Genomic DNA, 25,169 nt, shown 5'->3' on the forward strand with positions numbered 1-25,169 from the left:
CAAAGTCTTTTCTATATTTCTAGAAGGACTTTTACCTCCTTCAGCTGATCCTTCCGAGAGATTTAACTCTCCCTCCGATTCGCTATCACTTTCAGTTGCAGTGGTAGCTGGGCTTTGTAGTTCTTGTTGCTCCCGTTTGCGCATGCTCCATCCTTCGCGTTTGCGGAGCTCACGGTGGTCTTTTCCTGTGGCCAATGTTGCCACAGTCTCCTGTTCCGTATCGCCGGTGATATAATGTACCTGAGACCGCGGTTCCTCGGTAGACGTGGGCCTTGTTCTTGTTCCAACTTGCGTAGTCTTCCCGGTATTAGTTTTCTTCATCTTCCTTCCTTGAGGCATAGCTTGACACAGTCCGGAGTCGTTTATAAGTAACTTTTAGAAAGTATTGCCTAACTTTTCTTCATTTAAACATTAATTTATTAACTTTTTACGGGAGGGCTGGGTCTCTGCGTCTCGATCCTACGTCATCACGTGCTTTCAGGCTTTTGTAATATTTACCCCATGGGAGAAGGGGGATAAGAGAGAATGTCCAAGATGGATGGAGTCTTTAATTGTGTTGTTGCTTTACCAAGGCTGAGAAGATTGTTTCTATGATGTGTCTACAACTCTGCAGTTTCTTGTCATGAGCAGAACAGCTCCCATACCAAGCTGTGATGCCTTTACATTGCATAGTTTCTGTGGTGCATAGATAAAAATTGGTTTGGTTCAAATGGACGGGCCAAAGTGTTTTCAGCTTCTTGAGGAAGTATAGGCTCTGCTGAATTTTCTTGACCTTGATGTCAACACAGTTGGACCAGGACAGGTGATGTTCATTCCTTGAAGCTTGAAAGTTTCAACACTAAATAAAAATGCAGGAGGGGTAAGCAGAGCGGCCATTGTCAGTAGTAGGTCAGCGGGGAGAGTAAAAGTGACAGGCTTTGGCTCAGAAGAGATGTTGGCTCTGTGTAAAGCGTCTGTGAAGGGTTCCTTTTTGTTTTTTCTCTCTCTCTTACTATACCATTTAAATGGCTGTGATGTGTTCTTCGTGCTGGACTTTGAAGAACTGGAAGACCCAGAGTCTGCCGGGGAACTACATCTGCATGAAGTGCTTCTGACTGCAGTTCCCTGAAGACTGTGTTAGGGATCTAGAGCAGCAACTGAATGATCTTTGGCTTGTACGGGAGAGTGAGGAGATAATTGATCAAAGTTACAGGAAAGTAGTCACCCTGAAGTTGCAGAAGGCGAATAGCTGGGTGACTGTCAGGGGAAATGGAAATAGGCAGTTAGAGCAGAGCACTACTGTGGCCATTCCCCTCAAAAATAAATAAACCACTTTGGATACTTTTGTGGGGGATGACCTCCCAGGAGAATGCCGTGGCAACTGGGTTATACGCACTGAGCATGGGTCTGTGGTGCAGAAGGGAAAAAGAGAGAAGAAGGGAGCGGAAGTGATAGGGGACTCAGTGGTGAGGGGAACAGCCAGGAGATTCTGTGGATGTGAATGGGATACCTGGATGGTATGTTGCCTCCCAGGGGCCTGGGTCAGGGATGTCTCAGATCACGTCCACAACATTTTGGAGAGGGAGGGGGAGCAGCTAGATGTCTTGGTACAAATTGGTACGAATGACATAGGAAGGAAAAGCAAAGAAGTCCTGGAAAGAGAATTTAGACAGCTAGGTAGAAAGCTGAGAAGCAGGACCTCCTGGGTAGTAATTTCTGGATTGCTGCCTGTGCCACGCACCAGTAGGGGTAGAAGCAGGATGATTTGGCAGATAAATGCGTGACTGAGAACCTGGTGCAGGGGGCAGGGCTTTAGGTTCTTGGATCATTGGGATCACTTCTTGGGCGGGTGGGGGGGAGCGATATGACCTGTTCAAAAGTGACGGGTTGCACCTGAACCTGAGGGGGACCAATATTCTTGCGGGTAGATTTGTTGGAGCAGTTGGGGAAAGTTAATTTGGCAGTGGGGTGGGAACTGGAATGAAGGGACTCAGGATGGGTCAGATGGTAACAAAGTAAAGATAGCATGCAGTCAGACTGTTAGAAAGGGCAGGCAGGTGATGGGACTTAGTTGTAACCAACAGGCTGAGTATCAAAACATTAGGGATGCAAAATCAGAAAGGACAGCAAATATGGTACTCAAGGTGTTGTATCTAAATGCGCGTAGTATAAGAAATAGGTAGAGTGAACTCGGCCTTTTTTCCTTGGAGCAACGGAGGATGAGAGGTGACCTGATAGAGGTGTACAAGATTACGAGAGGCATTGATCATGTGGATAGTCAGAGACTTTTCCCCAGGGCTAAAATGGCTAGCATGAGAGGGCATAGTTTTAAGGTGCTTAGAAGTAGGTAACGAGGAGATGTCAGGGGTAAGTTTTTTATGCAGAGAGTGGTGAGTGCGTGGAATGGGCTGCCTGCGGCGGTGCTGGATGCGGAAACAATAGGGTCTTTTAAGAGACTCCTGGATGGCTACATGGAGCTTAGAAAAATAGAGTGCTATGGGTAAAGCCTAGGTAGTTCTAAGGTAAGGACATGTTTGGTACAGCTTTGTAGGCCAAAGGGACTGTATTGTGCTGTAGGTTTTCTGTGTTCTAAATAAGGTGGATGATCTTGTTGCACTATTACAGACTGCCAGGTATGATGTTGAGACCATCACTAAATCGTGGCCGAAGGATAGTTGTAGTTGGGAGCTAAATGTCTAAGGTTACACATTGTATTGAAGAGATAGGAAGGTAGGCAGAGGGGGTGGTGTGGCTCTACTGGTAAAGAATGGCATCAAATCAGTAGAAAGATGAGACATAGGATCAGAAGATGTTAAATCGTGGGTTGAGTTAAGAAACTGCAAGGGTAAAAGGATGTCGTTGGCAATTATATACAGGCCTCCCACATGTCAGTGTGGACATGGTGGAGGATTACAAATACCTGGGAATATGAATTGACAATAAACTGGACTGGTCAAAGAACACTGAGGCTGTCTACAAGAAGGGTCAGAGCCATCTCTACTTCCTGAGGAGACTGAGGTCTTTTAACATCTGCTGGATGATGCTGAGGATGTTCTACGAGTCTGTGATGGCCAGTGCTATCATGTTTGCTGTTGTGTGCTGGGACAGCAGGCTGAGGGTAGCAGACACCAACAGAATCAACAAACTCATTCGTAAGGCCAGTGATGTTGTGGGGGTGGAACTGGACTCTCTGATGGTGGTGTCTGAAAAGAGGATGCTGTCCAAGTTGCATGCCATGTTGGACAATCTCTCCCATCCACTCCATAATGTACTGGTTAGGAGTACATTCAGCCAGAGACTCATTCCACCGAGATGCAACGCTGAGTGTCATAGGAAGTCATTCCTGCCTGTGGCCATCAAACTTTACAACTCCTCCCTTGGAGTGTCAGACACCCTGAGCCAATAGGCTGGTCCTGGACTTATTTCCACTCTGCATAATTTACTTATTATTATTTAATTATTTGTGAGTTTATATTGCTATATTTCTACACTATTCTTGGTTGGTGCAACTGTAATGAAACCCAATTTTCCTCGGGATCAATAAAGTATGTCTGTCTGACAACAGTGGCTGAGAGGTGGTCTACAGATTACAACAAGAAATAGAAAAGTTGTGTCAAAAGGGCAATGTTATGGTATTCATGGGAGATTTTAACATGCAGTTTGATTTGAAATATCGGTTGGTAATGGATCTCAAGAGAGTGCGTTTGTTGAATGCCTAAGAGATGGCTTTTTAGAGTAGTTTGTCATTGAGCCAACTAGGGGATCAGCTATACTGGATTGAGTGTTATGTAATGAACTGGAGACAATGAGGGAGCTTTAAGGTAAAAGAACCCTTAGGAACCAGTGATCACAATATGATTGAGTTCCACTTGAAATTAAATAGGGAGAAAGTAAAGTCTGATGTAGCAGTATTTCAGTGGATAAGGGAAATTACAGTGATACGAGAGAGGAGTTGACTGAAGTAAATTGAAAGGAGCTGCTGGCCGGGATGTCAGCAGAGCAGCAATGGTGTGCGTTTCCGGGAAAAATGAGGAAGGTGCAGGAAATGTGTATTCCAAAAATGAAGAAATACCCAAATAATAAAATAGCACAACCATGGGTGACAAGGAAAGTCAAAGCTATTGTAAAAACGGGACTTCCGGTAAGATGGCGATTGTTTAGCTGCTCCGAACTTTTGTTCTGTTACTGTCGCTATCTTTGCACTAAATGTCTCCATTTTTTAAACCTTAGTTAGGAATTATTTTGGTATCTCTTACTTGCCTGTGAATATATCTAACTTACAATGTCTAGCAAGAGTTCTAAATCCGGGAGAAAAGAAGCTATGACCCCTTCGGACGAAACGCTGGTTGCGCTCGGAAAGCTCCGAGACGAAATTTTAAAGGAATTTAAAATCGCTTTCAAACAGTTAGAAGACAAACTGGATCAGATCAACGATAAAGTGGACAAACATGCTGAACACTTACCTCGCATCGATTCGACTTCTGAAGATTTAGAAAGTCGTGTTCAATACTTGGAGACTCTCTGTTCCAGCTTAGAGGAAAAATCTAACAAACTTCTTTCCAAAGCTATTGTAAAAGCAAAAGAAAGGGCATAAAACAAAGCAAAAATGAGTGGTAAGATAGAGGATTGGCAAGTTTTTAAAAACCTACAGAGAGCAACTACAAAAGTCATTAGAAGGGAGAAGATGAAATATGAAAGCAAGCTAGCAAATAATATAAAAGTGGATTGTAGAAGTTTTTTCAAGTATGTTAAAAATAAGAGAGGAATGAGAGTGGGTATAGGACTGCTAGAAAATGAGGCAGGAGAAATAATAATGGGGAACAAGGAGATGGCTGATGAACTAAATGAGAATTTTGCATCAGTCTTCACTGTGGAAGACACTAACAGTATGCCTGATGTTGCAGTGTGTGAAGGAAAGAAGTGGATGCAGTTACTGTTACAAGAGAGAAGGTGCTCAAAAAGCTGAAAGACCTAAAGGTAGATAAGTCACCCAGACCAGACGAACTGGACCCTAGGGTTCTGAAAGAAGTAGCGCTAGAGATTGTGATGGCATTAGAAATGATCTTTCAAAAATCATTGGACTCTGGTATGGTGCCAGTGGACTGGAAAATTGAAAATGTTACTCTACTCTTTAAGAAAGGAGGAAGGCAACAGAAAGGAAATTATAGACAAGTTAGCCTGACCTCAGTGGTTGTGAATATGTTAGAGTCAGTTGTTAAAGATGAGGCGATGGAATACTTGGTGACACAGGACAAGGTAGTACAAAGTCAGTGTGGTTTCCTTCAGGAAAATCCTGCCTAATGAACCTGTTGGAATTCTTTGAGGAGATTACAAATAAGATAGTTAAAGGGGATGTAATGGATGTTGTATATTTGGACTTCCAGAAGGCCTTTGACAAGGTGCCACATTTGAGACTGCTTACCAAGTTAAGAACCCATGGCGTTACAAGAAATTTACTACCAATGGTTAGAGCATTGGCTGATTGGTAGGAGGCACCCAGTGGGAATAAAAGGATCCTTTTCTGGTTGACTGCCAGTGACTCGTGGCGTTCCACAGGGGTCGGTGTTGGGACCACTTCTTTTTATGCTGTATATAAATGATTTAGATGATGGAATAGATGGCTTTGATGCCAAGTTTACAGATGATACAATGATTGGTGGAGAGGCAGGTGGTGTTGAGGAAACAGGAAAGATGCAGAAGGACTTAGACAGATTAGGAAAATGGGCAAGAAAGTGACAAATGAAATAAAATGTTGGAAAATGTATGGTCATACACTTTGTTATTAGAAGTAAATACAGATAGACCTCAGTATGTGCGGTTGGGAGACTGTAGGTCTGACACGGTGGTCAGGGGCGCCGCAGGGAACCGTACTCTCTCCAGTCCTGTTCACCCTGTACACATCAGACTTCCAATATAACTCGGAGTCCTGCCATGTGCAGAAGTTCGCTGATGACACGGCCATAGTGGGGTGTGTCAGGAATGGACAGGAGGAGGAGTATAGGAAACTGATACAGGACTTTGTGATATGGTGCAACTCAAACTACCTGCGTCTCAATATCACCAAGACCAAGGAGATGGTGGTGGACTTTAGGAGATCTAGGCCTCATATGGAGCCAGTGATCATTAATGGAGAATGTGTGGAGCAGGTTAAGACCTACAAGTATCTGGGAGTACAGTTAGACGAGAAGCTAGACTGGACTGCCAACACAGATGCCTTGTGCAGGAAGGCACAGAGTCGACTGTACTTCCTAAGAAGGTTGGCGTCATTCAATGTCTGTAGTGAGATGCTAAGATGTTCTATAGGTCAGTTGTGGAGAGTGCCCTCTTCTTTGTGGTGGCGTGTTGGGGAGGAAGCATTAAGAAGAGGGACACCTCACGTCTTAATAAGCTGGTAAGGAAGGCGGGCTCTGTCGTGGGCAAAGTACTGGAGAGTTTAACATCGGTAGCTGAGCGAAGGGCGCTGAGTAGGCTACGGTCAATTATGGATAACTCTGAACGTCCTCTACATAGCACCATCCAGAGACAGAGAAGCAGTTTCAGCGACAGGTTACTATCGATGCAATGCTCCTCAGACAGGATGAAGAGGTCAATACTCCCCAGTGCCATTAGGCTTTACAATTCTACCACCAGGACTTAAGAACTTTTTAAAAGCTATTATTAATGCTTTTTGAGATAGTGATTTAGATGCATATCATATTTTTTTACTGAGTTAAGTATTGTATGTAATTAGTTTTGCTACAACAAGTGTATGGGACATTGGAAAAAAGTTGAATTTCCCCATGGGGATGAATAAAGTATCTATCTATCTATCAAACTGTTTTCTAAACGGAGAAAATCGAAAAATCTGAGATGCAAAAGTATTTGGGAGTCCTTGTGCAGAACGCCCTAAAGATTAACTTGCAGGCCGAGTCGGAGGTGAGGAAGGCAGATGTCATGTTAGCATTTATTTCAAAAGGTCTAGAATACAAGAACAAAGATGTGATGCTGAGGCTTTATAAGGCACTGGTGAGGCCTCACCATGAGTATTATGAATAGTTTTGGGCCCCTCATCTTAGAAAAGATGCTGGTATTGGAGAGGGTCTAGAAGAGGTTCATAAGGATTATTCCAGGAACTAAGGAGTTATCATACGAGGAATGTTTGATGGCTCTGGGTCTTTTCCCACTGCAATTTGGAAGGGGGAGGGGTAGTTCTCATTGAAACCTTTCAAATGTTGAAAGGCCCAGAAAGAGTAGATGTAGAAAGGATGTTTCCCATGGTGGGAAAGTCTAGGGCAAGAGGGCACTGCCTCAGGATAGAGGGGCGTCCTTTCAAAGCAGAGATGCGGAGAAATTTCTTTAGCCAAAGGCTGGATGAATTTGTGGAATTATTGCCACATGCAGTGATGGAGGCCAGGTCGTTGGGTGTATTTAAGGCAGAGATTGATAGGTTCTTGATTGGACATGGCATCAAAGGTTACTGGTTACTGGGAGAACACAGGGAACTAGGGTTGAGGAGGAGAAAATAAAGGATCAGCAGTGATTGAATGGCAGAGCAGACTCGATGGGCCAGGTGGCCTAATTCTGCTCCTATGTCTTATGGTCTAAACCTCAGTGCAATTGTTGTGGACAGGAGGATGTGCACCACTCCCTTCCTGCAGTCAATGACAAGCTCTTTTGCTAACATTGAGGGAAAGGTTGTGGGAAATTTGGAAAACAATGTGGGTTGAAGATTAATATTGGTAATAAATCCAGTGTTAAGATTAGTTCCTTGGATTCCTAGTGGTGAGTGAGTTTTTCCCAAAGTTCTGGGCTATTCTGGGAAAGTGTGTGATTCTTTACTATAGTTGCCAGAACTGTTGAGTGTATTTGCCTTGGGTGAATGCCAGTTCTACCTATGAATTTGCTTTGAGTCGTGTGTTACAACTGAACTTTGTGCTCTTTCGTCCTTTAGGTAATTCAGAAATTGGTTTTTCCATTCAGTCGGATGAACTACAAACCTACCAATGCAACCAAGTTCTTTGAAAAGCTAGAATCGGTGCTGGAGGTCAAGGCTATGAACTCACCCCTGGCCACTGTCAACATCTTTATGTCTATGTTCCAGCTCGGCCATTTCCCTGGAGCGATACTTGACCGCGTCTTCTCAGCTGCATTCGTCAATAATGTGATGAGTAAGTAGGCTGTGGGCACTGGGGTGCGGTCCCACAGGGAGTTGGGTTGTAGAGGTAGGGTGTGCTTCTCTTCAGTGAGCTGGGAGCTTTTGTTACTGAATTTGCATCAAGGGCTGAAGACTATTCTCTGATCAGTGTTTATCTCCTCTGGGTTGATAATTCTAACTATGTGTTGGTTGAATAGGACTCTCAAGGCTAATTGTTTTCATAGGGAGCCTTATCATAATTTGAAAATCAAAATCAAGCTGCAGTGACTAGTCTCATTGAATGAGTTTCTGTTATTTCCCAGCCTGGTCCCCACTCCATTTGTCCAAAACTGTGAGCTCTTACACAACTGAAAGCATTAAATATTGCACATCGAACATCTATTGTTCTTTAAGAGTGAAGTTGCTAGGGATTAATGCTGCTCTCCAGGTATCTTTATTGTAAAATGAAATTAAGGAACATTGAATCTTCATCCATTGCCTCTGAAGGAGCAGTACACACTCTGTCATCCTGATCTCTTAGTTTGTGTAGTTCTCCCACTTTAGGCCCCTGTGAATAGGTCTGCAAAGGTCAAACAATACGGAAATAGGCCTTTTGCCCCAACTGGTCAATGCTAGCCAAGACTCATAACTAAGCTAGCTGCAGTTGCATACATTGTTGCATATCTATGTACCTGTTCAAGTACCTTTCAAATGTTGTTAATGTACCTGCCTCAACCACTTCCTCTTACAGCTTAATCCAGATACTGGTCACTGTTTGGGAGAAAAAGTTACCTTTTGGGTTTCTACTGGAACCTCTCCCCTCTCACCTTAAATCTATGCCCTCTGCTTATGGTTCCTTTTCCAGGGGTAAAGGACTGTGTGTGCTCACCCTTTTAAAGTATTCTTAGAAGTTTTGTGAGCTCCTGCAAAACATCGTTGTATATTGCTAGCACCATCTTGTTCTCCTCTGTGATCCTGCCTTCAGTTCAAAGACAGATCATAAGCAAGCACTCAAAGTATTGAATACCACAATTAGAAAACAAGAAACTACCTGCCCCAATGCCTTACACATCGTTGCTGGAGATAGCAGTTGGGCTTTTTTGAAGAAATACCTGCGCATTTATTATCAATATATCTCCTGCAGCACCAAGGGTCCCAACACACTCAACCACTGTTACACTACGATCAATAATGCCTACTGTTCCACACATAGACTGCATTTTGGGAAATCTGTTCATTTGGCTGTCCTTCTGTCTGCATGCAGGTAGAAGTTAATTAGAAAGAGGTGATGTAGGGTCAGAAGATGTTGAATCATTGTGAATAGAGCAAAGGAACAGCAAGGGTAATAAGACCCTGATGGGAGTTGTATACAGACCCCCAAAGAATAGTAAGGATGTTGTCTACAAATTACAATGGGGATAGAAAATGCATGCTAAAAGGGCAATGTTACAGTAATCATGGGGGGCTTCAATATGCAGGTAGATTGGGAAAATCAGGTTGGTGCTGGATTACAGGAAGGGGAATTTCTAGAGTGCCCATGAGATGGCTTTTTAGAGCAGCTCATGGTTGAGCCCACTAGAGGATCAACTATTCTGGATTGGATGTTGTGCAATGAACCGGAATTGATTAGAGGGCTTAAGTTTTTTTTAAAAAAAACACCTTTTGGGGCAAGTAATCATAATGTGATCGAATCCACCCTGAAATTTGACAAGGAGAGGCTAAAGTCAGGTGTATCAGTATTACAATGAAGTAAAAGAAATTACAGAGGCATGAAAAAGGAATTAGCCAGAATTGATTGGAAAAGAACACTGGCAGGGATGACAGCAGAGCAGCAATGGCTGAAATTTCTGGAAGCAATTTGGAAGGCTCAGGATTATACACATCCCAAAGAGGAAGAAGTATTCTAAAGGAAAGATGACTCAACCATGGCTAACAAGAAATCAACGCTGATTGGCAGGAGGCAAAGAATGGGAATAAAGGGAGCCTATTCTGACTGCCTGTGAGTGACTAGAGGTGTTCCACAGGGGTCTGTGTGATTGATTCTTCTTACGTTATATGTCAGTGATTTGGATGATGGAATTGATGGCTTTGTTGCAAAATTTGCAGATGATATGATGATAAGTGGAGGGGCAAATAGTTTTGAGGAAGTAGAGAGGCAAAGAAATGGCAGATGGAATGCATTGTTGGGAAGTGTATGGTCATACAGTTTGGTAGGATCAGTGAAAGGTTGACTATTTTCTAAATGGAGAGAAAATACACAATGCTGAGACTCAAAGGGACTTAGGAGTCTTTGTGCAGGATTCCTGAAAGGTTAATTTGCACGATGAGATTGTGGTGAAGAAGTCAAATGCAATGTTAGCATTCATTTCAAGAGGATTAGAATATAAAAGCAAGGATGTCATGTTGAGACTTCGTAAAGCACTAGTGAGGCCTCACTTGGAGTATTGTGAGCAGGTTTGGGCCTCTTATCTTTGAAATAATGTGCTGAAGCTGGAGTGGGGTCAACGAAGGTTGACAAAAATGATTCCAGGATTGAATGGCTTGTCATATGAAGAGCATCTGATGGCTTTGGGCTTGTATTCACTAGAATTCAGAAGAATGTGGGGTGACCTCATTGAAATCTATTGAATGGTGAAAGACCTTGATAGGGTGGATGTGGAGAGGATGTTTCCTGTGGCAGGAGAGCCTAAGTCCAGAGGACACAGCCTCAGAACAGAGGGGCGTTTGTTTATAGCGGAGATGAGAAGGAATTTCTTTAGCCAGAGAGTGGTGAATCTATGGAACTTGTTGTCACAGGCAGCTGTTGAGGCCAAGTCTTTACATGTATTTACGGCAGACATTGCTAGATTCTTGATTGGTTAGTGCATGAAGGAATACAGGGAAAAGTCAGGAGATTAGGGAAATTGTGAGAGGAAAATTGAATCAGCCATGAAGCCCTGGATGAACTCGGAGATCTGCAATGAGGGCTAGATTGATGTTGTTCAGGTCTAACAACCAAAGAAAGTACAAGAGGCCCAGGTACAACCTCTGGAAAGCCACTTCACATGCAAAGTGACAACTCCGGACCAAAGTTGAATCACAGAAGGGTGCTTGACAGCTGTGGCAGTGTTTGAATTCTCACACCTCCTACAAAATACAACCATGTGACAAGATGGTTTAGCTCCCAGATGAACTCAATACCTTTTATACTCGTTTTGACCAACACTACATGGAGGCACCTTCACAAACTCCACTGACGACCCTGTGATTTCAGTCTCTGAGGCCAATGTGATGGCATCCTTTTTGGAGGATGAACCTGTGAAAGCATCTAGCCCAGACAATCTGCCTACTGAAGACCTGTGCTAATCAACTAACTGGTTTACTGATAGCTTTAATCTCTCACTTTGGCAATCAGAGGTACCCAGCTGCTTTAAGCAGGCTACAATCATACCATTGCCCAAGAAGAACATGGTAACCAACCTCAATGACTGTTGTCCTGTAGTACTTAAATCCACTAATGAAAAGCTCTGAGAGGTTAGTGATGAAACATTGACTCCTACCTGAGCAGTAACTTGGATTCGCTCTAATTTGCCTATTGTCACAACTGGTCAACAGTAGATGCCACTTCAGTGGCTTTTCACTTAGCCCTGCAACATCTGGACAATGATGATTCATACATAAGGATGCTCTTCATTTACTACTGCTTTGCATTCAACACTATCATCTGTTCAAAAATAATCAATAAACTCCAAAACCTGGACATCAATACCTCCTTGTGCAACTGGATCCTCGATTTTGTCACTTGGAGACTCCAGTCAGTTTGGATTGACAACAACATCTCCATCAGCACGGATGTACCACAAGGCTGTGTTTTAGTTCCCTGTTCTACTCACTTTGTGCTTATGACTGTGAGGCTAAGTGCAGCTCAAATGCCATATTTAAGTTTGCTGAAGACACCACAGTGTGTTAGCTGAATCGAAGGTGCAGATGAATCAGCATATAAGATTACAAGTCTTGCTGAATGCTGCCGCAGCAACAACTTCTCGCTCAACCCAAAGAGATGATTATTGACTTCAGGAGGAGGAAGCTGGAGGTCCATGAGCCGGTGCCATTCATGGGATCAGAGGTGTAGAGAGAGGATCAGTAACTTTGAATTCCTTTGTGTTATTTCAGAGGATATGTCCTCGGTCCAGCACACAAATGGCTTTACAAAGAAGGCACAGCAGCACCTCTACTTAGAAGTTTGCAAAGATTTGGCATGTTATCTAAAACTTTGACGAACTTCTGTAGATGCACATTGGAGAGTATACTGACTGGTTACATCATGGTCTGATATGGAAACACTAATGCCCTTAAATGAAAAAGCTTGCAAGAAGTAGTGGATACAACTTTACTGATTCCACAACCTATGGACTCACTTTCAAGGACTCTCTAACTCATGCTCTTGATATTATTTATTATTTATCTATTTATTATTATTATTATTATGTTTTCCTTTTGTATTTGCACAATTTGTTGTACTGTATTTTACATCTTGGTTGTTTAACCATCTTTGTTTTGTGTGTAGCTTTTTATTGATTCTATTGTGTTTCTTTATATCGACTGTAAATGCCACAAGAAAATAAATCTCAGGGTAGTATTTGGTGACCTAAATGTTCTGTGAAGATAAATTTACTTTGAACTTTATTAATTTACTCTATGCCCCTCATGATTTGATATAGAAATATAACATCACCTCTCATTCTCCTACATTCTTGTTAAAGAAGTCTTATTGTTCTCAACCTCTTTCTGTAACTCAGTTCTTCAAGTTCCAACAATATCTTTATCAATTTCCTCTGTGCTCTTTCTAGCTCAATGGCATCTTCTCTTGAGCAGGATGAGCATTAATGAACATGGTATTCCAAATGCAGCCTCACCACTGTCTTCTAAAACCTTGCGAGAAGTCTCCCCTGGAGCTCCGAGCTCTACATAATCCCCTCAGAAGTAACTCTCCCTTCTCACTCCAAGATACAAGTGTGTCATTCTGCAAAACCCACTCTCCTGTTTTGCCTGTTGCTATTTACTTTTCAGATAGTCCCTATGGGTTGATAGTGCGCCGGTATCTGTCCCTGCTGGATGCTGCCATTGAGCTGGAGTACCGTGACTATAAGGGTCCACGATTGGAGGACAGGTACAAGGTTATGATGTTTGACCGTGTGCTGACTGCAGATGAGGTCAACAGGAAGTACAGGTAAGTGATACTTTGATTGTGCTCCCCCCCCCCCCCCCCCCCCCACCGTGTCCTGGCTCTGAGGTCCCCTTCTGCCTCACTCGTCTCAGTTCTCTTCCCTCACCAGCCCCGCCCCTCATGTGCCCCACAAAATCAACATTCATCCATAAGGATCCTCACCATCCAGGACATGGCCTTTTATTACAACCATCAAGTAGGTAGTACCCATGTACAAGGTGCCTATAGTGTACTAACAGTATGTAGCTCCAGGTCAGGGTCTTCAAAAGACCCTTAAAAAAGGGAAAAAGAGAAATATCAAAGATATAAATAGACTGTTTCTGAAGATGCAAGCAAAGGAATCGCCATTTAGCACCATCTTGACTTCGCTCCTGCTTCTCCATTCAACAGTCTAATTCTGCCATCCACTTATACTAAAGAGCAGTTTGCAGAAACCTGTTAAACAAGCCCCCAAGTAGACTTGTTAGCAGGTCTTTGGGATGTGGGACAAAACTAGAACCAAGGGAAAACCTAGACAGTCACGGGGAGAGTGTGCAAACTCCACACAGAGAGTTCTAGAGGTCAGGATCAAACCTGGGTGTCTGAAGCTGTTGTATCACAGTTTTGCCTGTGCCGTCAGTTCGTGTAATTGATTCATAGTGGATTTATGAGGTCTATTGTCTGGTGCCTGTTCTGTGAAAGTGTTGAACTCACTCCCTGCACTTTCCCCAAAGATGTTTCCTTTTGCATTCTGATTTCACTTTATTTCTCTATCACATCCTGCCATTGTACAATGACCTAAAACTCCTTTCCACTGATTGTGTATGCCCCTTCTGTCTTTACTTATGTTGGTGACCAAGCATTTAGCTTGCTAGAGTTCAGGCTCTTGAATCCCGTCAATGCATGTTCCACCTTCTCAAAGACCTGGATCTCCCCTCATCGCATTTCCCTCTCCGTCTCAACAGACATACTTATTTATTATTTTTGCCGTTGAGGTTTTTCTTGTTGAAGCTGCAATGATTACTGCCAGGGGTTTTCATTTCCTTCCTGTTATTTGAGATACCACCCTCTTTTATCTGTTGCCAGTTACAAAGGCCTGGTGGCAGAAGCTTTGAGGCAGCTGCTTGGTGATCAATGTTACAAACAGGATGAGGTTCTTCCCCCAGGATATTATACAGGTAATAACACTATTCTGTCGTGCTGCTCTGCTATTTTATAAGCACAGTTACAGTAGCAGACTTTAAAGAGCATGTCACCTCTGCTGCTCCAATGTAGAGTGCAACAGTTCTGTCTTCAGGAGTTAATGGTGACAGGGACATCTGGCATCAGCCTGCAATCAGACAGAAGCTGGGGGCCCAAGTCTAATTCTGGAAACTTATGGCCAATCACTAATGCCAATACTTTGGGGGTGTTGAAGTGTCAAAGGATAGTTCTGAAGAAGCCAAAAAGCTCTAACAAACCAGGACAGTCCTAAGGAAACACTGTTGGAGGGACATTACTGAGGGAGCACTGGACTGTCTGATGTTCAGGGGCTTGTGAAAAAAAGGCGGGAGCCATTTGAAAAGAATAAATTTATTTAGGAACGAATTTTATTTGAGACAATAAAAAAAGGGAGGTGTACTCAGAGTAGGTATTGTTGGAGTGGGAGACTTTGGCGAGAGCAGGCTTGAGCAAGCACAGGTGGAGGTTCTAAATAAGATTTTTTCTTTTCTTTTTATTACTAGATAGCTATTACGCTAAGAATGGGTGCAGAGTTGGTGATAAGTTATTTGTGTGAGATGTGGGAACTCTGGGGAGTCTCCCTGATAACTACTTCTGCATGAGATGCATTAACTGTAGCTCCTCAGAGATTGTGTTAAAGGAACTGAAACTAGCTCAATGACCTTCAGCTCATATGTGAGAATGAGGAGGTAATAGCTTCAGGGAAGTAGTCATCCCTAGGTTGCAGGAGGCAAGTAATTGGGTGACTGTCAGGAAAGGGAAAGGAAATGGGCAGTCATTGCAGAGTACCCCTGTGGTCATTCTTCTTAATCATAAATACACTGCTTTAGATACTGTTGGGGAGATGACCTGCCAGGGAGAAGCTGAAGCGAGCAGGTCTCTGGTACTTAGTATGGCTGTGTGGCTCTGAAAGGAAGGGGAGGGAAGAGGGGTGCAGTAGTGATAAGGAATTCCATAGTTAGACAAGAAAATAGGAGATTCTGTGGACTTGAAAAGGAACACGTAGTATTTTGCCTCTCAGGGGTCAGGGATGTCTCTCATCAGGTCCACAACTTTCTAGACAGGGAAGATGAGTAGCCAGAAGTCATGGTACCTATTGGTTTCAATGACATAAGTAGAAAAAGGGAGGGAATACGGGAAGTTAGACAGGAAACTGAAAAGCGGGACCTCCATGGTAGTAATCTCTGGATTGCTCCCTGTGCCATGTGCCAGTGAGGGTAAGAATTGGATGATTTGGCTGATGAATGCCTGACTGAAGAATTAGTGCAGGGGCAGAGTTTCAGATTTCCGTATCATTAGGATCTCTTCTGGAAAGGTATGACCTGTACAAAAAGGATGGGTTACACCTGAACCTGACGGGGTCCAGTATCTACGTGGGTAGGTTTGGGAAGTTTTGAACTAATTTGGCAGGGGGGTGGGAACAGGAATGATAGGACTGAGGATGGGACAGTTGGTATACAAGTAGATGCTTTGTGTTGTGAGACTGAGGAAAGGCAGGCAGATAATAAGGTATTGGGATGAGTGAAGTGTAACATGGGGGCAAAATTGAAAAGGGTGAATACAGAACTGAAGTTGTTAATTGAATGTAAGTATACAGAATAAGATAGATGATCTTGTAGCGTAGTTAGAGATTGGCCAGCACTATGTTATAGGCATCACTAAGTTGTTGCTACAGGAAGATCACAGTTGAAAAGGGTAGGCAGGTAAGTAGAGGTTGTTCATTGGCCTTGTTGGTTATGTACAGGTCTCCAAACATAAAACCAGGATGTGGGCTACAAATTACAATGGGAGATAGAAAAGGCATGTAAAAAGGGCACTGTTAGATAATGATGAGGGATTTCAATATGCACATAGATTGGAAAAATAAGGTTGGTGCTGGATCCCAAGAGAGGGGATTTGTAGAATGCCCATGAAATTGCTTTTTAGAGCAGCTTGTGTTTAGGTCTGTTAGGGGAAAGGCAATTCTGGATTGGGTGTTGTGAAATGAACCTGATTTGATACAGGAGCTCAAGGTAAAGGAACCCTTTGGAAGAAATGATCATAATATGATAGAATTCACCATGCAGTTTGAGAGGGAGAAGATAAAGTCTGGTGTAAAGTCATTAAAGGGAAGTAAAGAGAATTATAGAGGCATAAGAGAGGAGCTGGTCAAAGTTGATTGGAAGGGGACACTAGCAGGAATGATGACAAAACAGCAGTAGCAGTTCAGAAGGTGCAGGATGATGCATCCCAGTGATGAAGTATTCTAAAAGGAGGATGAGGCAACTATGGTTGACAAGGCAATTCAAAGAGAGCTTAAAAGGAAAAGGGAGGCATATAATTTAGCAAAAAATAGTGGGAAGGTAGAGGATTGGAAAGCTTTTAAAACCAGTAGTGGGCAACTAAAAAGCCAAAAGTAGAGTAAAAATGAAATATGAAGGTAAGCTAGCCAATAACATCAAAGATGATATCAATTTCTTTTCGGACCAATTTTCTTGAATAAAAGAGAGCCAAGTGGAAAATGACACTGGAGGGGTAATGATGGGAGGCAAAAGAATGGTGGACAAAGTTAATATGTACTTTAGTTTAGTCTTAACTGTTGAAGACAAACAGTATGCTAGAAATTCAGGAATGTCGGGCAGAAGTTATTGTAGTTACTATTACTAAGGAGAATGTGCTTGGGAATGTACAAGGTCTGAAGGGAGGATTGTGAAAGAAGTAGCTAAAGAGATTGTGGAGACATTGGTAATGATCTTTCAAGAATCACTAGTTTCTGACATGGTCTGGAAGACTGGAAAATTGTAAATGTCACACTACTCTAAGAAGGGAGGAAGGCAGAAGAAAGGAAATTATGGGCCAGTTAGCCTGACTTCTGTGGTTGGAAAGATTTTGGAGTTCATTATTAAGGATGAGGTTTCAGGCTACTTGGAGGCACATGATAAAAGGCCAAAGTCAGCATGGTTTCCTTCAGGGGAAATCTTGCCCGACAAATCTGTTGGAATTCTTTGAGGAAATTACAGGCAGGGTAGACAAAGGCAAGCCAGTAGATGTTGTTTACTTCAATTTTCAGAAGGTACATGAGGGTGCCTTACAAAATAAGAGCCGATGGTATTACAGGAAAGATATTAACATGGATAGAGATTAGCTGACTGACAGGAGACAGAAATGGAATGAAGGGGGTCTTTTCTGGCTGCTGATGATTTGTGGTGTTCCGCAGAGGTCGGTGTTGGGACTGTTTCTTTTCACGTTAGTTATCAATAATTTGGATGAAGAATTGATGGCTTTGTGTTTGCATATGATACCAAGTTAGGTGGAGGGGCAGGTTGTGTTGAGGAAGCTGGGACTCTGCCGAAGTTCTTAGACTGGGCAAATGGACAAAGGAATATGGAATGCAGTGTAGGGAAGTATATGGTCATGCAGTTTGGTAGAAGGAATAAAGGCACTAAAAATTTTCCAAACGGAGAAAATTCAAAAATCAGAGATACAAAGGGATTTGGGAGTCCTTGTGCAGGATTCCCTGAACATTAACTTGCAGGTTGAGTCAGTAGTGAAGAAGGAAATGCAATGTAAGCATTCATTTGGAGAGGATTAGAATATAAGAGAATGGATGTAATGCTGAGGCTTTACAAGCCATTTGTCACTCTGCACTTGGAGTATTATGAGCAGTTTTAGGCCCCTTATCCATAGCATTGGAGAGGATCCAGAGGACGTTCACAAGAATGTTTGTGGGAATGAAAGGAATGAGGAGTGTTAGATGGCTCTAGGCCTGTACTCACTGTAGATTAGAAGAATGAGGGAGAGCTCATATCGAATATTGAAGGGCCTGGATAGAATGGATGTGGGGAGGATGTTTCCCATAGTGGGTAAATCTAGAACTGGAGGGTACAGCCTTAGAATAGAAGGACATCTATGAAGAGGAGAAATTTCTTTAGCTAGAGGGTAGTGAATCAGTGGAATTCATTGCCACAGATGGCTGTGGTGGGCAAGTCATTGAATATATTTAAGGTGGAAGTTGATAGCTTTTTGACTAGTCAGAATGTTAAAGTTTATGGGGAGAAAGCAGGAAAATGAATTTGAGTGGGATAATAAATCAGCCATGATGGAATAGCAGAGCAGACTCAGTGGGCCAAATGGCCTAATTCTGTTTCCATGTCTTATGGTGCTGAAGGACAGTGCCAATGCCATTGCCTGGATGATCAACTAAACTGAGACAAAGCCTCTTCTCTCAGCAAATGTGGAGTTTTTCTTGGCAGAGTGTAGAAAAGCTGAATAGACAATGTTCCCAGAATTCATCCTTCCAATGGCGCCAGGTTGAAATATCAGGTTTACGTGGCATTTTCTGAGATCTTGCTATGTATAAGTTGGCTGCCAGTTTTCTACATTACCATAGTGACTAAACTCCAGAGGTTTTGAATTGGCTGTAGAACGCATTAGGTTGCTTTTCAAAGTTGAGCAGAGCAAACTCTTCTAACTCCCTCGCCAGGGCCATTCCTGGGTGATTAGTAGCTTCCACCTTCATCTTGTTTGCACACTTTGAAGTGTGACTTGTTTGAGGAAGTTAGAAGCAGATCTCCCAATGTTGTACATAGATTGTGTGAGTTGTTATATTGCACAGGATGTCTATCTAAAGCATCACAAGTGACTGACAAAACAAGAGGTTATCGGGTTAGATTAAAGATGGAGCCTCAGTTCTCCAATATCCCTCAAGAGCAGGGTCTCTGCCTGCTCATTAACAGCACCAACCAAATACAGACAGCATCTTTCAGCACCTTTAATGCAGCAAAATGCCCAAAATTGTATTACATTAGTGTTATTCAGATACAGGACAGTTGATGATAAAATTAAAGCTTGAGTTAACTTCTGTATAACTATAATTCTGTATAATTAACCTCTGTATAGGTCAGTGATCTCCTAGGTTACAGTCCGGTCGAGCTCCATTAGAGTTGAGATTCCAGTCAGCAGGGATTTGGATGAGTTTTGTTTTGGGAAGTGAAAGGAAAAAATCTGGGCAGACGAACATTGGGAATGAAGTCTGAAATCAACAAAGGTACAGCTTAGAACTTCAGGAGTGAAACTTCTGTTTTAACAAGTTGAATGTATCACTGGCAAGATCAACAGAATCTGTTTGCTGCCCTTTCTCACAACCACAGCTTCAAGGGTAAATGGGGATCAATGTTAAGTACCGGCTTTGACAACATCTTTGTCAGTCTGTTAGCAAGACAATCAGGTATCTCCAGGTGAGCTGAGACAAGATCAGAGGAAAGTCCTTTTACCAATAGTAGAAACAGACCATCCTTTTGATGTCGGCAATGCCTGTTTAAAAATTAATCTTGGGGTAGATGTGCTGTCAAGTTGCAAATGGCCAGGTTTACCAGGATAAGGAATAGTGTTGGGAGCAATGAAGATAACAGTCAGGAAACTGGAGGAAGTTGTCTGGCTTTGGGTATGTAAACCTCACTGGTATTCAGCTGAATAGAGAGCTAGGCTTTGGTTTTCCATCCTCTCTGAAAGGGGTGCATCCAGCTGTGCATCACTGCTATGTGGGCTGCAATTTTGGGGTTTGATCATCTTGCAGTGCTGACTGCTGAGCACTCAGTCCATTGTGCCAGAAGAGAGACTTCCTGTCCCACAAAGCGGGTTTGCTGCACACTGCAGTGATTGCAGAAACCAGACCTTTGAGACAAATTGAAGGCCACTATACATCCAGTCCTGCACTCTCCATCTGAGCAGGTGTTCCAGGACTCCTGCACTAAGTTCTGTGGGGCGTTGGTGATCTATTGTAGTTTATTATGGATTCTGGTACCAGAAAGTAGTTTGTCCTGCACTCTGAATATTTAATACCAGAGGGCATGCTTTTAAAGTGAGGGCAGTAAGTTCAAAGGTGACGTGTGGGGTAAGTTTTTTTTGCTTGGAGGTATTCAAGCGGATCTTAGATAGGCATGTGGGTGATGCAAGAAATGGAAGTATATACATATTTTGTGGGCAGTAAGGATGTTTGATTACTAATTTAATTATTTTGGCACAACATTGTGGCCCGTTCCTGTGCTGTACGGTTTTAATATTCTACATCCTGAATTTGAGGATATGATTTTACTGTTGGGTGACATCAGCCAGGGCCCTTGCCCATCATGAGAGGTTGTAAACACATTTACCGTAGATTCCGGATTATAAGCCGCTACTTTTTTCCCCACATTTTGAACAGCTTTGAACTCTGCGGCCTTTAATCCGAAGCGGCTAATACATGGTTTTTTTCCATGCCGCCTCGTAAACATTTTGCCTCGTAACAGTAGACCAATAAAATTGATGAGTAGTTCACAGAGGTCCAATGAAATTGTACGATAAATCAAGCGCACTTTCACAATTAAATTATTGTAAATCAGTCATTTGTACTCACCCTCATCAACATGGAAAATACTCGAAGAAAAGCAAGACCCGAGCGCGTCAGACCCAATTAGACCCGATCGCGTTACGCAAGCGCGTCAGACCCGATTAGACCCGATCGCGTTACGCAAGCGCGTCAGACCCGATTAGACCCGATCGCGTTACGCAAGCGCGTCAGACCCGATTAGACCCGATCGCGTTACGCAAGCGCGTCAGACCCGATTAGACCCGATCGCGTTACGCAAGCGCGTCAGACCCGATTAGACCCGAGCGAAAACGCTGCTTTTAAGTTAAAGGCTCGCAGTATATATATTTTTACCAGTCGCTAGGAGATATTGGAATGTTGTTCGTGCTGTTCAGTAAAAAAGTATATGCAACGTAATTTGTGTTACCGATACGTATGTATATTTAAAAGTAGCGGTGCAGCCTAAAATCCGGTGCGGCCTTTACAATTAAAAAATTGATTTTATTTCTAAAATTAGAGCCAGCGGCTTTTAATCAGGTGCGCTCTGTAGTCCGGAATCTACGGTACATTCTTGTAGCTAGTCGAGGTTTTCTTCCTTGAAGAATATCAGTGAAACAGATGCTTTTTTAAAAAAAGCACACAAGCTATCCAGCAGGTTTTGTGGTGATTTTCTTTGTGTTCCAGATTACCAGATTATACATTTCCTAGGCAAGAATGATTCTGTCAGTCTCTGCACTTTCAATCCAGCAGCAGATCCACTTGTTTCCTGTAACTTTAACTTCTATCTGCACACCTGTTAATGTAACTTCTTAGCATAGACCCAGGGGGGGCAAAAGTTGTATGCTTACTAAAACATTTCAGCCTTCTCTCACTCTTTTAACCTGTACTTGTCAGGGGTATGTGTTAGTATATGATTTCACCAGACTGAAGGACATACGATTATCTGTTCCTTTTTGTTTCATTGCAGACTTCTTGCTGTGGATAAATGAGTCTGGCACTGTCCTTCATATTAATGGGACCACTCCCAGTGCTGGCACTCCTCTCTGCCCCTCCATCCCAAGTACAAAAGGCACCGAGAAGCCCAGTGTCCTCCACACTCAGCCTGACATCTCCTCCCTGACCTCTGACTTCCAGAAGTTCTCGCCCTTTTGTCACAATGATGTGACGCCCAAGGAGAAGAGAGAAGGCGATTGTGCAGTTGAAGTGGATTTTCTCAGTCGCTCTCGGCCCCCAGGGAGTGGTGGATCTTCCGATGCAGCCTCCATCTTAACAGGTTCCACAATGGAGTACACTTACTACTCACCTTCGAACTACTACAACAGCCTGACTAAGGAGCAGTCGCTTGAGAGTCAGGAGAGTTCCACACTTAGCAGCCCTTCTGATTGCTTGAACCAGGCACCTAACACCACAGGTTGCTCACCCGTCATGAACTCCAATTCCCTTTTCCAGTTCCCCATCGGAAAGATCCTGAATGAGGACACAGAGACAGCTCCCCAGAGCCAAGAGCACAATCTCTTCAGAACAGAGCAGTCTGCTCCAAGTTTCTATGACAGCCACCACTATCCTGAGAGCCAGAGCAGGGTAGTACAGGGGGAGCTCGTGAGCCCAGTGCCTCCATCTCTACAACTCTCCAGCCCACTGCTGACTGACAAAGAGAGGTGCCGGGACAACGATCAAGTGAACAGGTAAATACATGGGATCTGTACTAACTGTGAGACAATGCTGTTCTTACTGAACATTTAAGGATATCATAGCAGTTATAATGGCATATGGGCTCCTGGACTTTATCAGGAGAGGCTTAGAGTTCTACACCAAATACATTTCTGTAAACAATCATGAATCTCGGGTCAGATCCCTGCTCCAGTATCCTGTCCGGATCTGGGATTCTACACGTTTGGAAGAATGCCGAGGCTTTGTGAAGGGTGCAGAGGAGAGATTGCTGTAATGAGGAAAGTCAACTCCAGGAGGGGCAGCAGGTTAGGGTTCTTGTTCTTTGGGGCAGAGAAGATTAAGAGGGCAATTCTATAGGTCTGAATATTTTGAAGAAAGTAGTCATAATATGTGTATCCATTTTGAACCATTCCTTCCAAATTCACTTTCATAAACTGATTGCAACATTTCACTTTGTAAACAGTTGCCGGTCCAGCTGCCTCTTTGGAAGAAACATCACATCTGATGGTTGTGATTGCCTCTTTCATTTTCTATTCAATAAATCTAACCCTTTATTGCAAAAGGACTTGAGTAAAGATTTCTTGCTACAAATACATGGGGCCCTGGTTAGACCTCACCTGAGTGGGTGCTGAAAAGAGAGATACATACTGTGGAAGTACTTCAGTGAAAACTCACGAGGCTGTGATGGCAGGGTGTCCCATGAGGAGTGGCTGTAGGCTAGAGTTTTAGTATTGAGTTCAAGATTATTAGAGTGACTTCACTGAGGCATGCAAAGTTCTTAGAGGCTCAACAGTGTAAATCCAGAGAGGCTGTTTCCTTGACAGGAGTCTGGAACTGTGAGCCACTAGTTTGCAGATGAGAGAGGGGTAAGTTATAGTAATGAAATTAGGGAAGGAACCCTCACTCAGATTATGGAATTTTTGGAATTAACTACCTCGGAGTGCTGTGGAGGGCTGCTCATTGATTGCATTTAAAACAGATCTATAAATCCTTGGATATTAGAGGAGTGAGGGATAGAGCAGGGAAATAGTGCAGAGGATCAGCCATCATCCTTTTGAATAGCAGAGTAGGTTTAAGGGGCTGAATGGCCTACTTGTGCTCCTATGTTCTTACACTGTCAGATATTTATTTAACTGCCCCATAAAGATGCCAATACTGTTGTGTGTAAATGCCCTGTAACTGCGTCCACTATTTGTGGTACTGAGATGTTTACTCTCTGGAGAAAGAAGTTCTTCTCCCCCCCCCCCCCCCCCCCAAATTCCTTGCTGTTTTTTTTCCTTAGTTCCCACAACTAAGCCATTGCTGACAATAGAGCAATTGTGGTCTTTGCTTTGAAGCCTTTGGAATATCACTTCCCATTCTGATAATTGTCATTATTTCTTCGTTTAAGGCCACTTTGCTCTGTCTTCCACTGCCTGACCCCTAACTTCACATGCCCTGACCATGGCCTTGAATGTATAGTGCAGTTACTTATTAAAAGATTCTTGGAAATCCAGTTCTTTTGCATTCAGTGCCTTACATTTGCATATCACTTGAATTGCAAATAATTCAATAAGATGGATCTGACTAACTTTTATGTTGACGAATTATAAATAATTCCAGTTTTGTGATGTTTTTTAATAAACTTTTAGCCATTTTTATGATACCGTGGTAATTTGATAGATGGAGACCTATGCAGACAGGTTTTCTGCTTGCCCTTTAGCTTTCCTGGTATCTTCAGTGCCTACATTGAGCTGAGAGGGGGATAGAAGAGTACTGGAATTAAGGGCATAGACCTTTCAAAGAGCCAGCACAGTGGTGATGGGTGAATGGCCATCCAATATATAAAATGTAATGAATTGAAGGAGGAAAAAGAGCACAAGCTTTTTGTATCTGTGTCAATGCCTATCTGGTTTGTGATACAAGATGCTGGGCTTTGTGGTAGCAGCTTTGGCTTGTAGACCCTGGGGATAAGTGGTAGAAGATTTGAGCTTTCTGGGCCAGTCTGCTGATTAGGTTCATACATTTTCAGTAACGGACTGCTCCTTCACACCTCCCCACAGGATTGTGATGTCGGTGAATGACAAATGGCATTACTGCCACAACTCGGACGTGCTGGTGGGATCTCGGGCAATGCGGGATCGACACCTGCGCTTACTAGGATATACCGTTTTGCAGGTATGGTGCATCACTTCATGAAGCCTTTGAGCTGCAGAGATTTATGGCACAGGAGGAGGACATTTGGCCTATCATAGCTGTGCTGGCTCTTTTTTTTTGGAAGTAATACTAAACAAATCCTGCTCCCCTGCTTCATCCACATTGATTCTGGACTAATCCCACTGCTGAGAGTAGTATCATTTCCCTTCTCACACTTTGTCACAGAGGACAGAGGCAGGTCCTTTTACCCATGCATTGTCACTGGCCATCTTCACTAATCCTGTTCCCCAGCACTTGGCCTGTCGCCTTTTGTGCCTCAGCATTTCAAGTCTTTGTCAAGATACATCTCAGACTTTAAGAGCCTCTGCCTCCATCACCCCTTCAGTCTGTGTGTTTCAGATTATAACCAGTCAGGTCCAAACATTCTTCCTCCATTCTGTAAACCACCTGCCCTTATCTTAAAGTCTGTGCTCTCTAGTTTTGGACATCTCAGATGTGGGGAAAATTATCGCTGTTTACTCCATCTACTCATCTTATAA

At 43.1% G+C, this 25,169-nt stretch overlaps 1 protein-coding gene across 3 annotated transcripts in view; it reads left to right on the plus strand.

Annotated features, from left to right (window-relative positions):
- fastk (Fas-activated serine/threonine kinase) overlaps positions 1-25,169 on the plus strand; it is a 70,550-nt gene that overhangs the window by 23,748 nt on the left and 21,633 nt on the right. For 2 of the 3 annotated variants that reach the window (XM_073044988.1, XM_073044978.1), the window contains exons 5-9: positions 7,910-8,126; positions 13,142-13,301; positions 14,364-14,455; positions 21,791-22,508; positions 24,537-24,651. In XM_073044988.1, coding sequence (XP_072901089.1) covers positions 7,910-8,126; positions 13,142-13,301; positions 14,364-14,455; positions 21,791-22,508; positions 24,537-24,651 — 1,302 coding nt within the window. The remainder of the gene's footprint in view (positions 1-7,909; positions 8,127-13,141; positions 13,302-14,363; positions 14,456-21,790; positions 22,509-24,536; positions 24,652-25,169) is intronic. The other variant, XM_073044997.1, reaches the window with a different exon arrangement.

Source organism: Hemitrygon akajei, chromosome 1 (assembly GCF_048418815.1).
Source record: "Hemitrygon akajei chromosome 1, sHemAka1.3, whole genome shotgun sequence".
NCBI classification, from domain to species: domain Eukaryota; kingdom Metazoa; phylum Chordata; class Chondrichthyes; order Myliobatiformes; family Dasyatidae; genus Hemitrygon; species Hemitrygon akajei.